The 20,074-nt window shown below is 30.1% G+C and overlaps 4 protein-coding genes across 6 annotated transcripts; 2 read left to right on the forward strand and 2 right to left on the reverse strand.

Moving 5' to 3' along the window:
* Positions 1 to 430: 430 nt before the first annotated feature.
* LOC130448733 (p21-activated protein kinase-interacting protein 1-like) lies at positions 431 to 4,101 on the forward strand. 2 transcript variants are annotated; one of them, XM_056786229.1, is made up of 3 exons: positions 431 to 564; positions 722 to 986; positions 1,058 to 4,101. In XM_056786229.1, the coding sequence occupies exons 1-3, from the start codon at positions 496 to 498 to the stop codon at positions 1,813 to 1,815; spliced, it is 1,092 nt and encodes a 363-aa protein (XP_056642207.1). In that variant the 5' UTR covers positions 431 to 495; the 3' UTR covers positions 1,816 to 4,101. The 2 variants fall into 2 exon arrangements, with proteins under 2 accessions (XP_056642207.1, XP_056642206.1); XM_056786228.1 differs by having other exon boundaries at positions 447 to 564; positions 722 to 982; positions 1,054 to 4,101.
* Positions 2,913 to 6,725, reverse strand: LOC130448731 (folliculin). Its single transcript, XM_056786227.1, has 3 exons — positions 6,121 to 6,725; positions 5,898 to 6,047; positions 2,913 to 5,723 (listed from the first exon to the last, which is right to left on the reverse strand). The coding sequence occupies exons 1-3, from the start codon at positions 6,376 to 6,378 to the stop codon at positions 4,968 to 4,970; spliced, it is 1,164 nt and encodes a 387-aa protein (XP_056642205.1). The 5' UTR covers positions 6,379 to 6,725; the 3' UTR covers positions 2,913 to 4,967.
* A 3,371-nt stretch (positions 6,726 to 10,096) lies between these two features.
* On the reverse strand, positions 10,097 to 15,461 carry LOC130448707 (tubulin-specific chaperone E). Its single transcript, XM_056786184.1, has 7 exons — positions 14,835 to 15,461; positions 14,272 to 14,475; positions 12,407 to 12,586; positions 11,909 to 12,305; positions 11,589 to 11,720; positions 11,357 to 11,510; positions 10,097 to 10,572 (listed from the first exon to the last, which is right to left on the reverse strand). Exons 1-7 carry the CDS (start codon positions 15,023 to 15,025, stop codon positions 10,265 to 10,267), a joined length of 1,566 nt encoding a protein of 521 aa, XP_056642162.1. The 5' UTR covers positions 15,026 to 15,461; the 3' UTR covers positions 10,097 to 10,264.
* An 89-nt stretch (positions 15,462 to 15,550) lies between these two features.
* On the forward strand, positions 15,551 to 19,430 carry LOC130448787 (chromobox protein homolog 5-like). Of its 2 annotated transcripts, XM_056786297.1 has the most exons (5): positions 15,551 to 15,920; positions 16,525 to 16,596; positions 17,590 to 17,823; positions 17,940 to 18,211; positions 19,176 to 19,430. In XM_056786297.1, the coding sequence occupies exons 1-5, from the start codon at positions 15,669 to 15,671 to the stop codon at positions 19,201 to 19,203; spliced, it is 858 nt and encodes a 285-aa protein (XP_056642275.1). In that variant the 5' UTR covers positions 15,551 to 15,668; the 3' UTR covers positions 19,204 to 19,430. The 2 variants fall into 2 exon arrangements, with proteins under 2 accessions (XP_056642275.1, XP_056642274.1); XM_056786296.1 differs by having other exon boundaries at positions 15,567 to 15,920; positions 17,940 to 19,430.
* The last annotated feature ends 644 nt before the right edge of the window (positions 19,431 to 20,074 follow it).

Genomic DNA, 20,074 nt, shown 5'->3' on the forward strand with positions numbered 1-20,074 from the left:
ATTTTCAGGAAACCAAACTTGTATGTTAACTATAAAGAAACTAAATATCCCTTATTAATAAGATAATGCTTATAAGAGACATAAACCACTTTTTTAAAAGAGGAAAATGAAAACCAGAGTAAAAGTATATTATCATCCGACAAGGAATAAAGTTTTTGAATATAGAGAATTATTAGCAAATATTTCATATAATGAACAATTTATAAGAGGATAACTTGTATTGATGAAGCTACAATATCGATTGGTGAAGAAAAGTAAAAATAGTGTACTCAGTTATCTCGTGCTAAATTTTTGTTTATGGACAGTGAGTTTAGGGAAAAATATTGGTATTAAAATATTTTTCAAAACTGCAAGCACGGAGGCTGGATAGCCTACATTGTTGCAAGTACAATACAAAGGAAGCATGGAAAAGAAGAAACCACTATAACCTACTTAAAAAATGACAAGCAACCAAACATAACCTATATTGATCACATTGCTGATTGAAAAACAACAATGAAAACATTTGAAATTGTGATTGGTACTTATGAAGAGTTTTTAGTGGGATATGATTTTTTTGACGAAGTAGGTATTGTTTAATCATGGCTATTCTCTCCCACCCCCTAATCGATAGAAATATTTAATGATTTTCTTATTGAAATTTCCAATGATACTAATAGACCCCCTTAAATTTTCAATCTTATTAGAAATTAGTAATCAATGTTATGTAACATATTTTTAGCAAGCACGTTTGGTTCAAAACTTTGCATCTCATGATCATACGGCCAGTTTACGTACGTTGGCGACATGTGATCATTATGTAGCTTCAGGAGGAGCTGATGATCGAATAATAATATACGACTTTCGTCTAAGGAAAGAACATTGTATGTTATCACATCATAATTCTACTATTAATTGTCTAGAGTTTACTCCCAATCATTCTCATATTATTTCTGGTAGTCAAGATGGAGTATTGGCAATTACCAGAGTTGGTAACTGGCAGGTCGGTATATAAAACTATTTAATTATTGCATAATCTTATATTCTAATTATATCATTGTATCTATTTTTTAGGTAGAAAAGATTTGGGATAAAGCTCACAAAGGTTCCGCCACTATAGATATTGCTGTACATCCCACTGGCAAATTAGCTTTAACACTAGGTGAAGATTGTACTTTACGCACTTGGAATTTAGTTAAAGGTAGACAAGCATATGCCATAAATCTCAGAAGCAAAAGTAAAGATGCAAAAAGTTTAAGCAAAATATGCTGGTCTGTTGATGGAGTGAGGTTTATTATTTTTGGTGGCAAATACACAGAAATATGGAGCATTGAAACAGGTGGCATATTACAAGTAATTGAACATGAAGTTAAAGTTACTAGCTGTATTTGGTATACAACCAAAAAAATATTAATTGGGTATGAGGATGGAAATGTTTGTTTAGTAAAATTATCTACATTAAAAAAAACATTACATAAAGTTCATGAACACAGAATAAAAGCACTGGCCAAATATAATGATTGGATAATTTCTGGCTCTAGCAGTGGAGAAATAAAGGTTTATAATAAAGCATTTGAAGAAGTATGTAAAGTTAATTCAGGGTGTAGAATCACGTCGATGGTTATAATTGAACCTATACAGATAAAAAAAGAAAACTCTGAAGATATAGTGGCTATTGAAGCAGATGAATTACAGGAAAGCAATTCTCCTAAATATAGCACAAAAAAGAGAAAATTGCAAATCAAAAATAGGTCAGAAGAGAAAAGTGAAAAAATAACTGAAGTAAATGTTCCAACTAAAAAAAAGAAAAAGTTGAAACTTATTAAAGATAGTTAAATAATAAATTATTTGTTAATAAAGTACTCAATTCTATTTGAACACTTGTAATTGAACCTTTGTATAATGAATTTCCATACATATGGCTCATGGATAAATTAATTATGTGTGCTGTATCCATAGTATAATGTACTGACTTAGTATTACAGTGTGTAGTATAAGAAAGACATATTTGTTGAGAATCACTTCTACCTTTTTGGTACATGTCTTCAAATTATCATTATTATTTCCTCACTCAAATAGTCTAAGTCAATAAATACACCCTACTGCAACCCTGCTTATTGATAATTGAACAGTACACAGTGAAAATAAACATTTTCTTTCCCACAAATACATTTATTTTGTGATAAAACTATTTTAAAAGTTTTTTCTCTGCTCGAGCCTGTAGATTTTAAATTAATATTTGGAGGATGAGTCAACCTTTTTTATATCCATTAATGTTTTAATAAGTTCAAAATGTAAGTTAAATTTCCAATATACAAAACATAATGCACATAATATGCTCAAAACAAAAGGTGCATAATTTGAAATGGTGTTGCGGGTTGAGGACTCAAAATAAAACTGTTTCGATCTTTATCAAGGCTAAAAATATATGGTTCCTCAATCCACAACACAACAGGTGAAGCAGGAGAGCACATAATCCTTACACTTCACAAAAATTCTGGGATATTCATACACTTCACTGAGTATAACAAAATCCTGATACATTATGAATTTATTAACCTATTTAGATTTATGGTTATTATTATGAGATTTTCATGTTTACTGTTGCCAAAACACCCCTAATTCATTACAACCTTTTTTAATTTTATGCATTATTTTTGTTTCCATAAACTTGTGCGGTGAACGTTTTCACAATTAAGTCATTAAATAATTTTTATAAACAAATTTCGTATAAGCAGCAGTTAACGTTAATCAAAAGTAGAAACCATAAAGCATTTCCAATAAAACCTTATAGTTCCAAAATAGAGAGGATTCAATAAATAAATACACTCCCATGATCAACGAATTTTATAGGGTACCACATACGTATTACTTTTTAAGAAGTCATTAATATACTTGTTATACATATTTTTTTCTCCTTTCGATTATCCTTGTTTCTTTTTTTGTTACTGAAACTATCCACACAATTTGTAAATTACACGTTAATTTTTGTAATAATATATTTATATATAATATAAAACTATTACATTCGATCACCATGAATCATACATAATTTTTTTTTATTTTACACTCATTACAAAGCCACATGGTTAAAACATGTAGTACAAGCACCAAACTAAATACAAACTATATTATTCGGTATAAAAATGTTAGTTTTATCACTGGATGTTTACATGTAGGCACAACTAGCTTTAATTGGAATGGATGTAATATTAATTCATTTAATAATAATGTACGAAGTGTTGCTATTAAATAACAAGACTCAAATCTTGTTCCTTTTAATGCAGATTTGTACTTAGATCGATTGTTAGATCGAAAAGATTAGCGATTTTTTAATTTTTTTCCTTCATTTTTGATGTGGAATGGTGAATTGAATGTGAATCATCTTCATCATACACTTATGGTTTCAATAAAAGTTTCATTTGCAGTTTCATATGAGATTTCACAATCTGTTGCTCTATTTTTACGCAAAAAAAACGGCTCCTTTACGAAGGCTACGGCTATACTGGTTTGTCTGGTAGACATGCTAGATATCGCATTTGAAGGAATTGGCTTTAAACTAAACAGCTGACAGTAGCTAACCTTAGGCGCATATGTACCTTTTCTGTAGCAGCGCTAGTCTTGTTACTTATTGGCCACACCTCGTATATTGTTTTAGATAAATTACTGTCTACCAGAGTTGGGTGCTACTTGATATTTATTAAAATATAAAATCAATGACTTATTTTAAAAAATCATGATTGTTCACATTTTTTTTTATTTTAACCACCAAATTAATAGATTTCACTACTTTAGACATATTTTCTTAAATCAAATGATCTTACAAATTGGGTAATATAGATTTAATACTTAGCTATTAAGAAATAGCAACAATCCTTTTAGATGAGACTTATGAGTGATAAAAAGAAAACATGAAAAATCTTTTTGTTTTCTTTTTTATCAGTATTACATTATATGCAGAAATTTGTCAATCAAATCAAATTATATAAAGTTTTACTTTATGTACACCAAGATGTTGGGAGAGAAATGATTTTTTATTGCAGCTTTATAAAGTTTTCTTTAAAAAATATTGATAATTGTAGAATATTTTATGATAATAAATAAAGTTCATTGGTTTTTGAATTGATTTGAGTTTTGACCCATTATCGATAAAAAAACATTCATATTTCAACTAGCAATTGTGCTTATACATTTTCAAATACCCTCTTCAGCAAAACTGACACATAGTTTCAATTTTTTAATCTCAAATAATATTGAAATGAATTTGAGCAAGAAATTATGGTTTTATTAAAATTTGACAAACATAAAATATAGTTTATAATAAATCAAAGTTTTGTGAATGGTTCACGATCGGTAGGGTTTCATCCTAGAATGCTTCAAACCTTCTTTAACCACTATTGCAAGAAACACAAAATTTCAACAATAGTTCAAAATAAAATTTAAAAACAATGGAAGACCTATGTTAATATGTTTTTCCTCCTCTAGCATAATTTACAGTTTGACAATATAGTCCTCCATAATTAATGCCACCCAAAACCGAACTTCCTTGGTTATAGAAGTTGTGTTGTGCAAATATTTTGTTCACACTTGCACACTGAAACATAGGTAAAATCTGAGCTCATCTCTTAATGGTGGTACTTCCAATCCAAATAATCTCTAGCCAATTGTAATTCTGCTATTTCTTTTTGATAGAAACATAAAATAGTAGATGTAACAAATATTTGTTTTTGCACTTCAAGTTGCAAAAATCCTGATTGGCATCAGTTATATGGTCTTGTAGGAATCCTCTTAAGTCTAAATAAAGCTAGGATTCCACCACTTCCTTCTACTTATGAAAAGCTTTCTCCAATTAACTCAACTACAGCATATGATTTTAGAAAATTTATATGATTTGCATAGTAGCAAAAATTTTTGATAAGCCATTGAAAAAAAGTTCTTTCGCTGAAAAGTTTTAATTTTGATAAAAAGTATTATTATTATTCTAATATTCACTTTACTTTTGTAGGCATGAAATAGTCACTTTTATATAGTTTAATGCAACTACTTGTTTGAGAAATCCAGTATGATAATAAAGGCATATCACATTTATGAATTTCTAAAGTCCGAGTTAAATTTTCACAAGAATTTGTTGTCCAACTGAGAACACATGATATATTAAACCAATACATAATGAAACTTTTAATGTGGTAATATAAAGCGGAATTTGATATATTGGTATCTTCTAATGCTCGTTTAATGGATGTATGAAGTTTTGGGAGAGTTTGTGGCAAAGTTCCTTGAAAACTTACATTCCAATTCTCACATGTTTTAGATATACTGCATAGATTTCCACTATTTGGTAATTTAAATCCAATTGGTAATAATTCTTGGAAATACCTCAAAATATCTGAATTCTTTTCTTCAATCTTTATTCCAGTTAACATGCAATAAGATACTGTATCATAAACATTGTCTGACATTTCTAATTTTAGGATTCTTAATTTTTCAATCGAAGGACAATTTATAGGGCAATTTGGAATGTTATGGGGTATATTTTTGAATATTTTTGCAGTCAATAGAAAAACAAACCACATGTGAAGTTGAGCAAATATATTGCTTTCGCCTATTAATTCTGGAAGAGATCTCAATTCTTCTTTCTTGGAGGACATCTCTACTGTATTCAACTTTTCAGCTTTTTGTTGTAAGTCTTCACTAATTCGTTTTAAATTCATTTCCAGAAAGTCATAGTGGCTTAGTAATGAAATCTGTAACAAGAAAATTATATGTGAACATGTTTCATTGGAATTCACATAAGTGCTTTAATTTCCATTTGAAATTTATTTTTATGTTGCAAAATTATTCTTCTGTAGTAATTATAATTTTCATTTACAATTCAAATTCATGTTTTTAAACCTCAATTATTGAATAAACTCAATTACCTGATGATTTCCAATTACAACAATACAATATTTTCTTTTAAAGCCCCTTGCAAAGGAATCTTTAAGACTAAAAACATGAGATATAATATGTCCTCTATTATTATCTCCAAAATACATCGTTCCTGAATTTTTTCCATTTTGCATTACCACCTAAAATTAAAAAATATGATTTACTTTCAAACTCTGCACAATGTATTTAAGTCAAATATATTGTAGGACTTACTTCAATACTCAGACTTCTAAGGATAGCATCTTTCAGTAAATGAGCTATGTCAGTATCAAATGATGTTCTGGTAGTAATATATTGCTTTTTTGCATCTTCACAGACATATACTGTATCTAGATCAATAGATTTACACGTTGGGCAAATAGGACCTTTTGACGGCTGCTTTTCTGGAAATTCATCAAATGCACTAGTGCATAGAATTACACAAGGTCCATGACTATCACAAAAATGGCCCATAGCAATTATAACTTCCATACCTTAGAAAATACTGATAAAAACAAACATTTTCTGTAAGTAAATTAGTGAGTCACGATCACATGAATTTGTTTAAAAATAGAAAAATCACGAGATTTTCAAATAAACGGTTTTCGACACCTCTTCTATTTTTACCATAATTGTTTTCAGTAATTATTTTAAAGATAAACAAGTTTAATCCTATACGTAGTAACTACAAATTATGTCAAAAATATCAGAGAAAACAAATTGAGAAAGATTATTTATTATATGTTCTTTAAATTTTCGGTATACTCCACATTATATTACACTTCTTGGAAACGTCATCTGTAAAATGTCATCATAATCACAGAAATCAACACACATATATTAATTTCAAAGTATCACACTAGGCAATTCTAAAAACTACCATGGGGTAAATCAGGGTTAACCTTATTTTGTTCTGAATGTTCACTGACATTTGGAAACCATTGAATTGAATCAACTTTCAATGTTGGAAACTGAACGAAGTAATCGATTTATCCGATAATAAGCAGATCACCTATCATGTGATTGCGTATCCTACCAGAGGATTTTTATCAAATTATCCAAAAGTGGTTTTCGTTTTCGGTGACATTCTAAATTTAAAATTCAAACTACATCAAAGTGGAAATATTAACATTTGAATATGAGACGGGAAACCGAAATGATCGTATAATAATTTTGATTTCTCGTTAATAGTATATTCACTTATTACTAGTAGTATAAGAACTTTTCGGAAACTATGGCCCTGGATAAGAGCGTACTCTGGATTAGATAGATCACCTACCATCTGATTGCGGATCCTAATCCAGAACGAGATATTGAGTAGTTTCAGAAAGTCGTATACAATTTTTATATACTTCGGATTTATTTATTCTAACATTCGAGGTTTTATTGAATTTCTCGAATAAAGTGGGAGGTCGATAACAAATTAATTTCTTCAAAAACTCAATGTTAGAATAAATAAATCCGAAGTGACTACTGTGCCACAATACGCGAACAAAGGAATATTCAAAATGTAACAAGCCGAATTGCATGTTACATACCCTCTCCTCTGAGAAAAAAAGAAATTGAAGTAATTACTCTTTTTTGTAAACTTACCAGTCTATTAAGGTAAGTGGTACAAGATTGTGGTGAATAGCAAAAAGAAAGTGGTGGGGATGAGTAGCTTGATTCTCGGAAATTTAGTCGCGATGGATCACTTCACCGGAGCGCAACGTACATTCTGCATTAAACATTATTACAAAAATAGCGATTCGTACGCTATTGTTCGGTGTTTGTTTGGACTGAGTTTGGATTACATGACATAAATCAGTGTCCGATGGAAAGTGTGATTCGATCGTGGGTCAGAAAGTTCGAAGCTACTGGTTCGACTCTCAATCAGAAGCCTACGGGACGCCCAAGATCAACAAGAATAGAAGACACAATTCAACAAGTTAGAGCTTCAGTTCAACGTAATCCTGATCGATCGACGCGCAAGCGATCGGCCGAACTTGTAGTATCCCGAACATCTTTGCGTCGCAGTTTGTCGAAAGATCTGAAACTACACCCGTATAAAATTCAACTTGTGCAGAAATAATTTCATTTTAAGACGAGTTTTTTTTTTGGAATAATGTTGGAACGCTTTCAGAGTTTCAACAATATTCTGCTCTCCGACGAAGCCCATTTTCACTTAAATGGGCATGTCAATAGACAGAATTGCCGTTATTAGGCTGCAAAGAACTCACGTGCAAAACATCAAAAGCCTCTGCATTCGCCGAAAGTAATCGTTTGGGCGGCTATATCAGCGCACGGAATTATCGGACCCTATTTCTTTCAAAATCAACATGGGCTATCTGTCACTGTAAATTCTGAACGATACATAGCCATGTTAAGGGATTTTTTCTTTCCGCAACTGCAATAATTTGAAGCCTATAATCGTACGAAATGGTTTCAACAAGGTTGCACGACTGTCATACTTCTAATGTCTCTTTGGCGGTCGTAATCCAAATGTTTGCTGGGAAACTGATATCTCGCCGAGATGACATTGCCACGCTTAATCAGTTGAAGACCAACATCCGAGAAGAAATAGCAGTTAATCCCCGCGCAATGTGCCAACGAGATTTTACCAACTTGAGATCTAGATTCGAGGAATGTTTACTGCGCGATGGTGCACACCCGGAAGATGTTCTTTTTAAGAAATGATTTTCCCAGATGTATATTTCAAATAAAATAAAAAATTGTATGTGGATTATATTGAGTTTTTTTATTATGCTTTAAATTCGCAAAACTTTGTGGCCCACCCTGTAATAGGAGTATATTCCCTTTACCATACATTAAATATTAAGCATAAGGTTAAAATAAAAAAAAATGATGATCATTTCCAATAGAAACTTAATAAAATAAAACATTGGAACGGTAAAATTGATCAAAATATGTTAAATACTTTCACAAAATATACAGTGTGTTGAGAAAAAGAAATACTAAACATTTCAACACTAAGATGAGATGAGAAAACATATATCAAAATTATCAAAAAAATTACTAACTTTGGGGTCACACTAACAAGAAATGCCTTCAATTATCGCGATAATGGACGTTAACCGTAGGTGTAGCCACCACTTAACGCGATAATTGAACAACAGCATTAACATTGCCGTTTGGGGTTAGGCGATAGCTCAAAGAGATTAATGCGATTCCACTACGTATTGTCAGTGTGGGCGCGACACGTGTTTGTCTTTAAAATACGTACTATGGCTATGGAGTGGAGTAACGAGAAAGTAATTACGTTTATCGGGATTCTGCAAATGGAACAATTAGTCCGCGAGGAATTTTTATGGTGATTTTACTTCGATTGATTTTAAGTAAAATTGATTGTTTAGATACATCCAAAAAATTAATAGCGTTTCAGCAACTGCACCCAACGTGGATACAGTTGTGAAAAATTTTTGTGTTAAAAAAATTTTTTCAAAAATGTTTTTACGCCAATCAAAAATTTATCCAACGATTATTTACATAATGATAATTATTGAAACAATAGTCAGCAGGATTATAATAGTGGATTATATGTCAGCAGACTGCATAGGCCTGGAAAAAAAGTTCACTTCATTTTATTTTATGTCAAATGAAACATTGACGTTAGCCTCTAGTGTAGCCCCAGCATAAGTGTGATAAATAGATAAGACAATTAACTGTATCATACTAAAAACATGTGTGCTTGCACAATACTACATAAAGAAAGATAAGAAAAAAACAATGAAAATATAAGAAGGCATAGCCTTTCCTCCTCTTCCCTCCAACAGTAAAATTCAAGAAGGAATTAAGCGGCAACAATTATCAATAGCATACACAAGATAATTAAAATATCAGAACATTTGATAAATAGTAAAAAAGATTTTCGCTACCAATTATAGCTGTATCATGAAGTGCGGTATTTTAAACAACAATAGATATCTTAAAAAAATAATTTTGTTAACAACAAAATAAAAAACAAGAAATATGCCTACCAAAATACTATCTTAAGTGTCAGTACATCAAAATACTCAATAAATTGTGCAAAACGTAAACGTGTTATACTTTGCTATAAGCAAAAAGATAATTTCTCATTACACACCATATATGTAATACTCCTATATGGGCAGTTAGCATGGCTTGAATGAAGCAAAAAACTCATTTTGGGAATGAAAAAAATTAAAATTGTATTTACATTGAATGTTACTTTCACAAATCGTTCTCATCCTGTACAAATATAGTATCCACCATCTTGGACTGAATAATAATCAAGTTCCTTCAATTCATCACATAATTTAATATTAATACCTAGGGTGTTATTGATAATTTGAATAAAACAAAAGACTCATTTTGAGAGTGAAAAAATAAAAAATTGTATTTACATTAAATGTTACTTTCACAAATTGTTATCATCTTGTACAATTATAGTATCACCATCTTGGACTGAATAATAATGAAGTTCCTTCAATTCATCACATAATTTAATTTTTATATTAGGCTGCAATGCACTGGTATAAATCAAGATAGGCCGATCTTTGAGTTTAAATATTTTCTTTATTAAAAGTATAAGTTTTTGAATTGGAATATTCTGTGGGACACTTTTCGTTTTTTCTTCTTCATTATATCGGAAAATTATAGTCAATAACGAACTTTGAATTATATTAGGTTTTATTACCAATTCAGATTCTTCTGGCAAACCATACACTAAAACAAAATATTTTTTATACAATGCGTTAAAAAGTAATGTGAAATATTATTAAGTCAGTTTTTGAAAGCTTAATATAAATTTGAATACAATGGTTGCAGCTAAACTTTGATAATGGCGTTTCTAATTAACTTGTATGTATGTTTGGATTTTGTGGTCTCGTATACACTCGATACATGCGCTCCCAGGTGTAGAGTTCCTTAGTGTTTCACATTACTTATGTTGACACATTCAGCAGATCTTCTCTGCTTATAGTTTCCCAGAAGAGTCTTTGCCTGTCTCAGCCCCTGTAGGTTGTCCCAATAATTGGTTTTGCTTCTATCTACTTTCTTTTCCAGTACTTTTTCTCTGCCGCGTTTTCCAGTACTATATGGAGAGCTGGAAGATTTAAAATAACTTCTAGTGCAGCTGTTGGGCATGATTTCATGGCCTTGGTTGCACATAAGCAAGCCAGTCTTTGTACTTTTAAGAGATTGTTCCTCTTGGTGTCAAGACTAGTTCTAGTACCCAAAACCACTGTCCCTTATGTGATGATTGGTCTCACAATTTCCATGTACATCCACAGTAGGATCTTTGGGTTACAACACCAATTAACTTAATCAAGAATTTAAATAGAACAAAGAAATTTAAAAGGTGTACTGCAAATGGCATTAGCATTTTTATATAATATGAAATCACTAAACTATTAACAAAAAAGAATAGAAAAGTAAATTTGGAAGCATTATGTACTGTTCTGATTATAATAAAATTTGAAATTGTTGCAAATAAATGTATAACACTTACTATCAATTAATTCAAGAAACCTATTGTGCTCTATAGAAAAATTATCTTTATCTATTTGATTCCTAAGGTTCATCCACTGTAAAGCATACTTTTTAATATAATCATATTCTGCACCTCTCCTTTCATCATCTGTGATTTGTCTTCCATTCAAGCTCTAAAACAAATTTTTCTATTTGCTATTTGTCATTAATTCAAGGACAATTCTCTCCTTCTTCTCATGTGATTCACCCACCTTCAGGTTTTTAATTTTTGCTATTATAATTTGTTCTCTTGTAGCTAGACTTTCTGTTTCCAATATTGGATTTTTCAAAAACCTCAGATGCCTTAGACCTGCCAATTTATTTAGTTCTCCTATGGATGCCCACTAAAACACAAATCTCACAATAAAAGAAATTTAATTATTATATAATATGGAATTGCCTAATGAGATCGAGGAGTTTAAACCTGCCATTTTGAGTGTAATATTTCTATCTCTGCTATTGGGATTTTTGATAAATCATTTAAATTTAAGTTATTCTTCAACAATCATCTTAAAAATTAATTACCACTCACCTCATTTATGAAATTGTTATTTATATTGAGTGTTTCAAGTTTCCTAAAACTGTTAATTGGTATTACATTTTCTTCAAATTTTATACTTTCTAGTTTGATATTTTCTATAGTTAAATGTTCCAAATTTTTCATAAATGCAAGGTTGTTAATTTCCTTCCAATATTTGATATCATTTCCTTCCAAGTCCAAATATTTTAACTTCCTGAAGTTATGATCTGACCTTACTGTTAAACTTGTTATATGATTGTAAGGTACCCGAAGTTCTTGAATATTTGGAAATACAGTTGAAAGTATATTGATGTCATCAAAATTAAGATTCATTGAACCACAAATTAGAACGGTGATGTTTGGAAACACATATTTCTCTATGTTTTCTGGCATGGAGAGTATGTTTTCACTAAACAACAAGAATTTTATTAGAAACACATCAATTTTCAGGTGGACTAATTTATTTCTATTGCAAATATCTATTTTTTTATATTATTTTATAATTATTACCTTACATTTATCCAATAGAGATGTTCCAACTGCGAACATATACTGAATATATCGGCCCAACTACATATCAAATTTTTGGATATATCAATTTCCTTGATGTTGGGACATAAAGTAACTAAATCGCCAACTGAACTAACATTTTGCAGTCTTACATTCACAACTTCCAGTGATTGAAAGTTTCTAAAATCACAGCAAAAATAATAAAATTTACTTCATAATTATACTTTTAAATATAGATTATGTAGGCAGAGTAAAGTTGTTTATTATGAAGAACAAAATTGTAATGAAGCAGTTTTAAAAAAAATTACATATTTAAGCAAAATAAATTATTATTGAGTATAGTATATAGTCAACAGTTAAAAAAGAACTTGACAAGATTAAATGACTGATCTGTTTGATATTACAGGGACAGAGACTGCTAAACCTGCTTTCCCTTCACCATATAGTGAAAAAGAGACATTTAGCAGCATCCAAGGGCTAATCCAGACAGAAAAATTGATGCCAGGAAATATGACAGGTCACCTAAGAATTCTAGAATTAATAAAGCTAAAAAGAAGTGACAAACCATTGGACCAAATGCACAGTATGATGGACATAGATATCCCATTCAAAATGATAATTAATGACTGCCAATCATGGATCAATACATCAATACAGATCTTCCACAAGCTCAAAATGTATTTTTTTGATACACAGATGGTTTGAAGCTAGTGCAAAGAGTTAGACTGGGCATTTGTGGACCAAAATGCAAGCTTTCCCTACCACTAGAAAAAATACTCACCATTTTTTCAGAGTTGCTAGCATGAACAAATGTGCTCAGGAGTATTTGAATAGAAACCTCTCTAAAAAGTATATTCACATTCTCTCAAGTAGTCAATTGTATTGTAGTGCAGCTCAAAACTAGCGTGGAAGTGCAAACAAACTCTAAAAGTACTAGCTAATAGACACAAAGTAGCTACCAGGTCACCAGGGTATATCAAATACCACTTTAATAATGAATTGAATGGATGGCTAATGAACCAGATGGGCTGTGGAAGCAGGAGAACTTTTTACTGTGTGAATATCCTGCCCGTTTCATTTAAAGATTTAAGTACCTTGAAGGAGTAGTACTAACACCTTGGGAAGTGGCAGTCTACGTATTTTGGAAGCAGAACAATGAGATGAAGATTTTTAATCAAAATATCTTCTAAGCATAGATACTATTAGAAGTTCTACTAGAAAATGATTTCAGTTTATATGCATACTATAAGGAAATATGATCAGTTAGAATATAATTGAAAACCAGCATTAACCTAGCATTATTGTCACACAATTTCACTCTTGTGTGGCATGGACCATTAGTAGTTATTAAAGTAAATCTAAGAGTATAATGATTACACCAATATTTTTATTTTTTATGATTTAAAGAAATAGCAGAGGATTTTGAGAAAAGAAAAAAACTGGAGTACATTAGGCATCTAATGGGAGAGGAAAAGTGTTCACTGCTGCAACTTGTGAGCCAGAGCCTCAGAAGCAAAAGAGATTTTAAAGATAAGAGATCATGACTGCAAAACTTCAGCAATTTATTGTAAATTTAGGGAATTATTTAGAAACTAAATAAGGTTAGGATACAGATGATGATTCCCAATCTATAGAAGTGGAATCCAATCCAAAAGTAGAGAATATATCAGTGTGCATAATTTGTACAAATAGATTTATATAACTATATATAAAATACCATAAATGATCAAATTACTAATTACAAATGAAAATTGAGAAGAAAAAAAAATTATAACAGTGAAAGAATAATTTAAACTATTTTCTGGATAAAAGGGAGATTTATAAAATTGTTTCAATTGCTATTACTTATTACTTTTATTACTTGCCTTTGTTTTTCTGCAACTTCTTCAAAACCTACAAATTGTAAGAAAGGTGCATTGATTTTTTGTTGGAATTTCAGTAGTTCTTCTTTATTTTTCTTTGCAGTATCTTCATTATATATGTATCCATATCTTGCTTTTATTGAATCAATTATTTTTTGACCTAGATTAACCTTTTCTTTTCTTAAAAGTGATCCAGATGTAGGAAATCTATATAGAAGTTGGTTTATCAATCTATTGTTTCTTTAAGAATAGTAAATCAAGTTAACAACTAATTTTTTAAATTATGTAAAACTGAAGAAATGTTGGAATAAGCAAATCTTACTTAGCAATACAATAAACGTTTTAGGACTAATAGTTTCCTTTGAAATAAGTTACAATCCATAATTTTTAACAAATAATTTGTTGCACATAAATATTATCATTTCCCTAGTATTATAGTAACTAATTCCATTCAACGATATGATAAGCATGTCAGAAAAGAATAGTTATCTATAAAATTAGTTATCACTAAAACGTTTTAAACAAGAGATTCAAATAATTATTGGGCTCAAAAAAACTATCATTACCTAGTATCAAAGTAATTAATTCCATTAACTGTTCCGTTATGTTTACCACGTTCTTCATCATCCCAATCAATACCAAGCCAATTTCCAGTATATCCCTCCACAGGACCTATATATTTAATTGTTCCAAAATTATTATTGCATTCTATCCTTTTTCCTACTTTATATGCTGTATCGGAAGTCTGAGAAACCATGACGGTTAAATCACTTTTATTATTTATTTTAGAGTGGAATATATGAGTAATTTTTTGACAATTGCATTCTAAAAACAACTTAACCCCAATCTCTAACCTTAACTAATTCTGTTCTTCTTTTCCATTATTTTTATTTTGGCTGCTTCTATGAAGATTATCTAGCACTTTTATTTTAGTTCAGTCCAGTTTTTTTATATTTAATATTAAACAATTTCTCAATTATTTTGATATATTTTTTGCAGTCCGGATTCTACAAAAAATACACAAGAGTAAGGGTGGGATACATAAGAGTGATCATTACAGAAAAGTATAAAACTATGGCATGAGTACACATTACTGTGACAACCCTGCAGAGGCATCTTTCCTATATCCAAACCACACATAACGCAACGAACCACCCTCTTTTCCACATTACTGTTAGTTACCCAAACGACCTACTTACGACACAGAATACAAAGCTGCTCTAAAGGTCAGTTTCGAGCATGGTGTGGTTTGATGGTATTTTGATAGTTACTTTCAATTTCTAAGGGTTGGCTAAAATTTGTAAACCATAGTAGAATTTTTGTGGTAGTTCACTGTTAATGTAAACATACGTACTTGGTGCATAATATCAACAATACTTATTTCTGTAATAAATTTTGCAATGAAGCGTAAGAGTGGTCGAAAAGTACATAAATCAGAAGATGATACTAATGGTAGAGAAGAAAAATTTGACGAGAATGGTGGCGCTACAGATGAAGCAGGGGAGGAGAATATCGAAGTGGAACCTAAGGACAGAAAACGAAAATCTTCAAAATCGAGTAAAAAAAATGTTTCATTTCCCTCTAAAAAATATGAAACTACAATTGAATCAGATCCTTTAGAGGATGTAGAGGATTTGAGAAAATCGAAAGATGTGAGTAGAAGACTGTTAGATCTTCAACCAAGATTTGTGATGCCTTCCCGCGATATTTTTTACTTTGTGGTTACCATAAGTATGGTAGATAAGTGTAACTCAACAAATATTGTAAATAGGAAAACATAAAACCACATTCCTAAAATAACTTTTTTTAAATTAATCACTATAAATGTTGAGGATCAGTAATTAAAAAGGCCGACAAGCATTTGGAAATTTTGTACACTTACAAAGTGTATGGTGAACCCATTTTATGATGGGGTATTTTGTAAGTTTAACTTGTTTCCATAGAAAAATTATCAGATTTTAATATGAAACAAATTTAGTGATCAACTGTGTTACCTGTTGCTAATGGTTACTTGTTATAAGCTTCAACTATAGAAAATCACAAAACTATTCAGTAATAATTGTTAGTTGTTACAAATAGGTGATGTTCCATATATAATAGTTGTATTTAAATATAACTATAATTGAAAAATTTGGGTAATTGCCTGAATAGTAGTAAATGGACAGATGGAAAGAGGCTGAGCTAGCAGTGATAGTACATATCAGAAAATTGAACAATAAATAAATTATTTTCTCATTCCCATTTTTCTGTTTACAGAAAAAGAAAAAAGCAAAAGATGAAAGCAGTGATGATGATCTTCAAAATGATGAGGATGATTCACAATATGAGGTATTTATTTCTTTCAAGTTTATTTACACATACAATTCTTTTTAGTAAAATAGTTAAATAATATTCATTATAACACCGAATTTGCTATGTTCTTAATCCATAATATCTTACAATGTGTCATTATTTATTTGTAAAAATTTTGTATTATTTTTCTCATTTTATTCATTCTTTTATAACGAAAAGGTAAAAAGCAATGTCATAAATAAAAAATGTGTTCAAAGCATAAACTTTGTATATGTTAACAGAAAACAAGATAATTTATTGCAAAAAAGATGATTTCTTGCAGGAGTCTCAAACAACAGCTAGGGTGCTAAATTTACTGTTTCACTTTCATATTCTTCATCCAAAACTAGGTCTTCAGTAAGCTGATATAATTAAAAATAAGATTTCAGACCAAGCCTAACATTTTCCTTATAAAAACTATTCTCATAGAGTTCAAGTTTCTACAATGTATCTTCAAAATCCATATCAATGTTTGTTATATCAGTAAAAACTAGTAGTCATCCATTGTATCATCAAATACCTATTCACATAAAATGCCCACATTTTTGAAATGGTATAGTTTTTATCATCACCTACTCTATTAGCCATGGTGTTTGCTGCCAGTTAAATAAATTAATTATTTCAAGCCTTGTTTCTTCTACATTACTCATTTTTTGATCTTTTTAACATCAAGGCCCTATGAAGCTAGCAAGAAGCAAAAAGAAGAAGATAATCATGAAGTTTTGGCCCTATATGCAGATTACACATTTCTTTCCCTAAGTTGATAAAAGGTATAGTTAAATTTAACGGATTGAATTTTTTGATAATGATGGGAAAATGGAAAATACACATGATTTTGACCCAAAGAATTTACAGGTGTAATTAGTATCATCTTAAGTCTGGGATTTTGCTTTATAAAAATGTAATATATTTATATTAAAACAATTTATGAGAGTTGTGTATCAATGTATGACAAATTATAATAAAATATGTCAAATTTGAAATTTCAAGGTTGAAAAAATCATAGAAGAAAAAATTATTAGAGGTATACGCCATTACCTAATTAGATGGAAAGGATATGAAGAAGAAAGTGATACATGGGAACCTGAAGATACATTAAATTGTCCTGATATTATTGCAGATTTTAAAGAAAATAAGAAAAAAACTAAAGGCAAAAAAGATAAGCATTCAAAGAAAGTCACGAAAGGTGAATCAGCAGATTGGGATGAAAATGAAGATTTTGAGGTATTTTAGAAATGATTTATAATTTAATGCATTTCCAAAATGTGTTGGGTACTTTCATTTCACCATCATATTTCATGTTAATTAATGAATGTTTATAGTTTAAAATATGTTTATAGGTTGAAAGAATTCTTGAGGTACACCATAGAAGAGATGGTAAAAGAGAATTTTTAGTGTCCTGGAAAGGGTACTCTGCAAAAGATAATTCTTGGGAACCAGAAGAAAATATGAATTGCAAAGATTTGATTGACAAGTTTATGGCGAAAGTTGAAGTAGCAAAAAGTTTTGAAGAAAAGGATTTGCGATTAAATAGAAAACGTGTTCAACGACTGACTTACAATACACCTGAAACTAAGCGGCGTCTTAGCAAAAGGATGAGTGGCAAAGAGAGGTATTTTTTGATTGATTTGATTTACTTTGGATAACATTCTTTGTTTAATAACATAGATCCAATAATTAACTAGTGTTGTCAAGTGATAAAAAGAGTACATGTACATCACTTATTTGAATCTGGATTATTAAGATTACATGGCGTTTCCATTTGAATAAATAATCTAACCAACTTAGCAAAGGTAATCTCAATTTTTTTTACTGCAGTTGGTCTAATGTCTACAACAAAGCATGTATCTGGGGTGGGTGGCTAGTGGCTAATAAATAAATAAATTCATGTTTTACTACAATTGCCTCATAGTTGATACAATAAAACTGGTCATGTACAAATAATGTGAAATAGAAATGCATAATTGATGTTCATAATTATGGTCTGATCTTTTTTGTTTGCAACTGAACATCTTCATAATGATCATAAACATTTTTTCCTTTATTAGCAATAAAAACATACAGTTCTTTAAGCTAATAAGAGTATATAAGCTCTTCTAAGGCATGATGAGGTCTTCTCCAGCGACAAGTCCTCTCTGCCCATTTTGTAGGTCTTCTAGTCAATTTTTCTTAATCTTGTAGTTGGGCTGATATAATAACTTGTTTTTGAGTGTTGATTTGGATTTTCTACCAATTGGCCAGTGTAACTGTTACTTTCAGTTACTTACATTTGTTTGCTTTCTTTAAGGATATGGTCTTTCCATGTGAGGTGCATGCCTAAGTATTTCATGTTACTGGCTTGAGGTATTTGTACATTGTTTATATAAACAGGAGGACACTGGTCTTTCTTAGAGTGAAGGTCATTTGAACTGATTTTGTTTTGTTTGTATTGATGGTAGATCTGCCCTGTAATTCTTTTTTCTTTTATCTATTTGACACTGTTTCGAGGATTTTAAAATATGTATTTATGTCAGTTCGTATATTTTTTCCTATTTCATAATTCATTATAGCAGTTTTTAAACTAAAATATTTTTCAGGGTTCAGTATCATGACGCAGATGAATAAAACTAAAGCTACCTATGAGTAAGTTAAGATAATATTTTAGAAATATAATATATTATAACATATGTTTAATTTTATAATTCAAAATTCAAATACACAAAAATAATTTGTGAAATTCTCTTAATGGTTTATTTAGATGTAGATAACACAGTGTTTATTTTATTTGTGTTTATAAGTTTGCAGAGTATAAATTTTGTTTTAAATTTGTCCAATAAAAATATCAATCCAAACTCTATTCTCTTCTAACCATACCTAATTGGGTCATATGTTTCATTTTTTTTATTAAGTGACCTAGTGGTTCCTATAGTGAATTAGCCTTATTTAGTTGTGATATATTTTAATACACACTGGGCTCCATTATTTATTTAAAAAGTTGAGGATTAGAAAACATTTCATATTCACTGCCAAAAATTAATGTTTTTTCAATCACTGATCACCATTCATGTTTTTTAAATACTGCTTCGATTGCCAGCCCGAACAGTGTTTTCAACTCTCAATAATTTATCTCCTTGAAGCCCCAATAAAAACTCCTAAAATACCCACAATTAGTAGGGTAAGAATTTTATATTTATAAAATAAATGATTAAATATTTTCAAGTAAGTGACATTAAAAATAATAAAATATCATTAAACAATAATAAATTTAAACTTTTCTTACATTTAAATGAAGACATAGGGACAATTCCTTACAGCCTACTGTATAGTTTTAGTCAAGGAATAAATGTGAAGGAGGTTTTCCCGTTGGGATTAATTTTCGCGGGAAATTGTTTATTGGCGGGAAAATTCAGTATAAAATAGGCAAGTCAAGACATCCTTCCATTAGTTTACCTTCAGTTTCTGAAGACGATAATTTGTTTATCGAAACGCGCGTCAG

This window comes from Diorhabda sublineata, chromosome 9, assembly GCF_026230105.1.
Source record: "Diorhabda sublineata isolate icDioSubl1.1 chromosome 9, icDioSubl1.1, whole genome shotgun sequence".
Lineage (NCBI taxonomy): Eukaryota > Metazoa > Arthropoda > Insecta > Coleoptera > Chrysomelidae > Diorhabda > Diorhabda sublineata.

What these genes read in the sequence shown, in the direction of transcription:
- LOC130448733 (XM_056786229.1), top strand. Translation starts at nt 496, where the DNA reads ATGAAAACATTTGAAATTGTGATTGGTACTTATGAAGAGTTTTTAGTG. An exon ending in GATATGATTTTTTTGACGAA is followed by an intron (nt 565 to 721) that starts GTAGGTATTGTT and finishes ACATATTTTTAG; the next exon opens with CAAGCACGTTTGGTTCAAAA. An exon ending in AGTTGGTAACTGGCAGGTCG is followed by an intron (nt 987 to 1,057) that starts GTATATAAAACT and finishes TTTTTTAGGTAG; the next exon opens with AAAAGATTTGGGATAAAGCT.
- LOC130448731 (XM_056786227.1), bottom strand. Translation starts at nt 6,378, where the DNA reads ATGGAAGTTATAATTGCTATGGGCCATTTTTGTGATAGTCATGGACCT. An exon ending in TTAGAAGTCTGAGTATTGAA is followed by an intron (nt 6,048 to 6,120) that starts GTAAGTCCTACA and finishes TTTTAATTTTAG; the next exon opens with GTGGTAATGCAAAATGGAAA. An exon ending in TTGTAATTGGAAATCATCAG is followed by an intron (nt 5,724 to 5,897) that starts GTAATTGAGTTT and finishes TTCTTGTTACAG; the next exon opens with ATTTCATTACTAAGCCACTA.
- LOC130448707 (XM_056786184.1), bottom strand. Translation starts at nt 15,025, where the DNA reads ATGGTTTCTCAGACTTCCGATACAGCATATAAAGTAGGAAAAAGGATA. An exon ending in ATTAATTACTTTGATACTAG is followed by an intron (nt 14,476 to 14,834) that starts GTAATGATAGTT and finishes ACTTCTATATAG; the next exon opens with ATTTCCTACATCTGGATCAC. An exon ending in CTCTATTGGATAAATGTAAG is followed by an intron (nt 12,306 to 12,406) that starts GTAATAATTATA and finishes CTTGTTGTTTAG; the next exon opens with TGAAAACATACTCTCCATGC.
- LOC130448787 (XM_056786296.1), top strand. Translation starts at nt 15,669, where the DNA reads ATGAAGCGTAAGAGTGGTCGAAAAGTACATAAATCAGAAGATGATACT. An exon ending in ATTTGAGAAAATCGAAAGAT is followed by an intron (nt 15,921 to 16,524) that starts GTGAGTAGAAGA and finishes TTCTGTTTACAG; the next exon opens with AAAAAGAAAAAAGCAAAAGA. An exon ending in AGGATGATTCACAATATGAG is followed by an intron (nt 16,597 to 17,589) that starts GTATTTATTTCT and finishes TGAAATTTCAAG; the next exon opens with GTTGAAAAAATCATAGAAGA.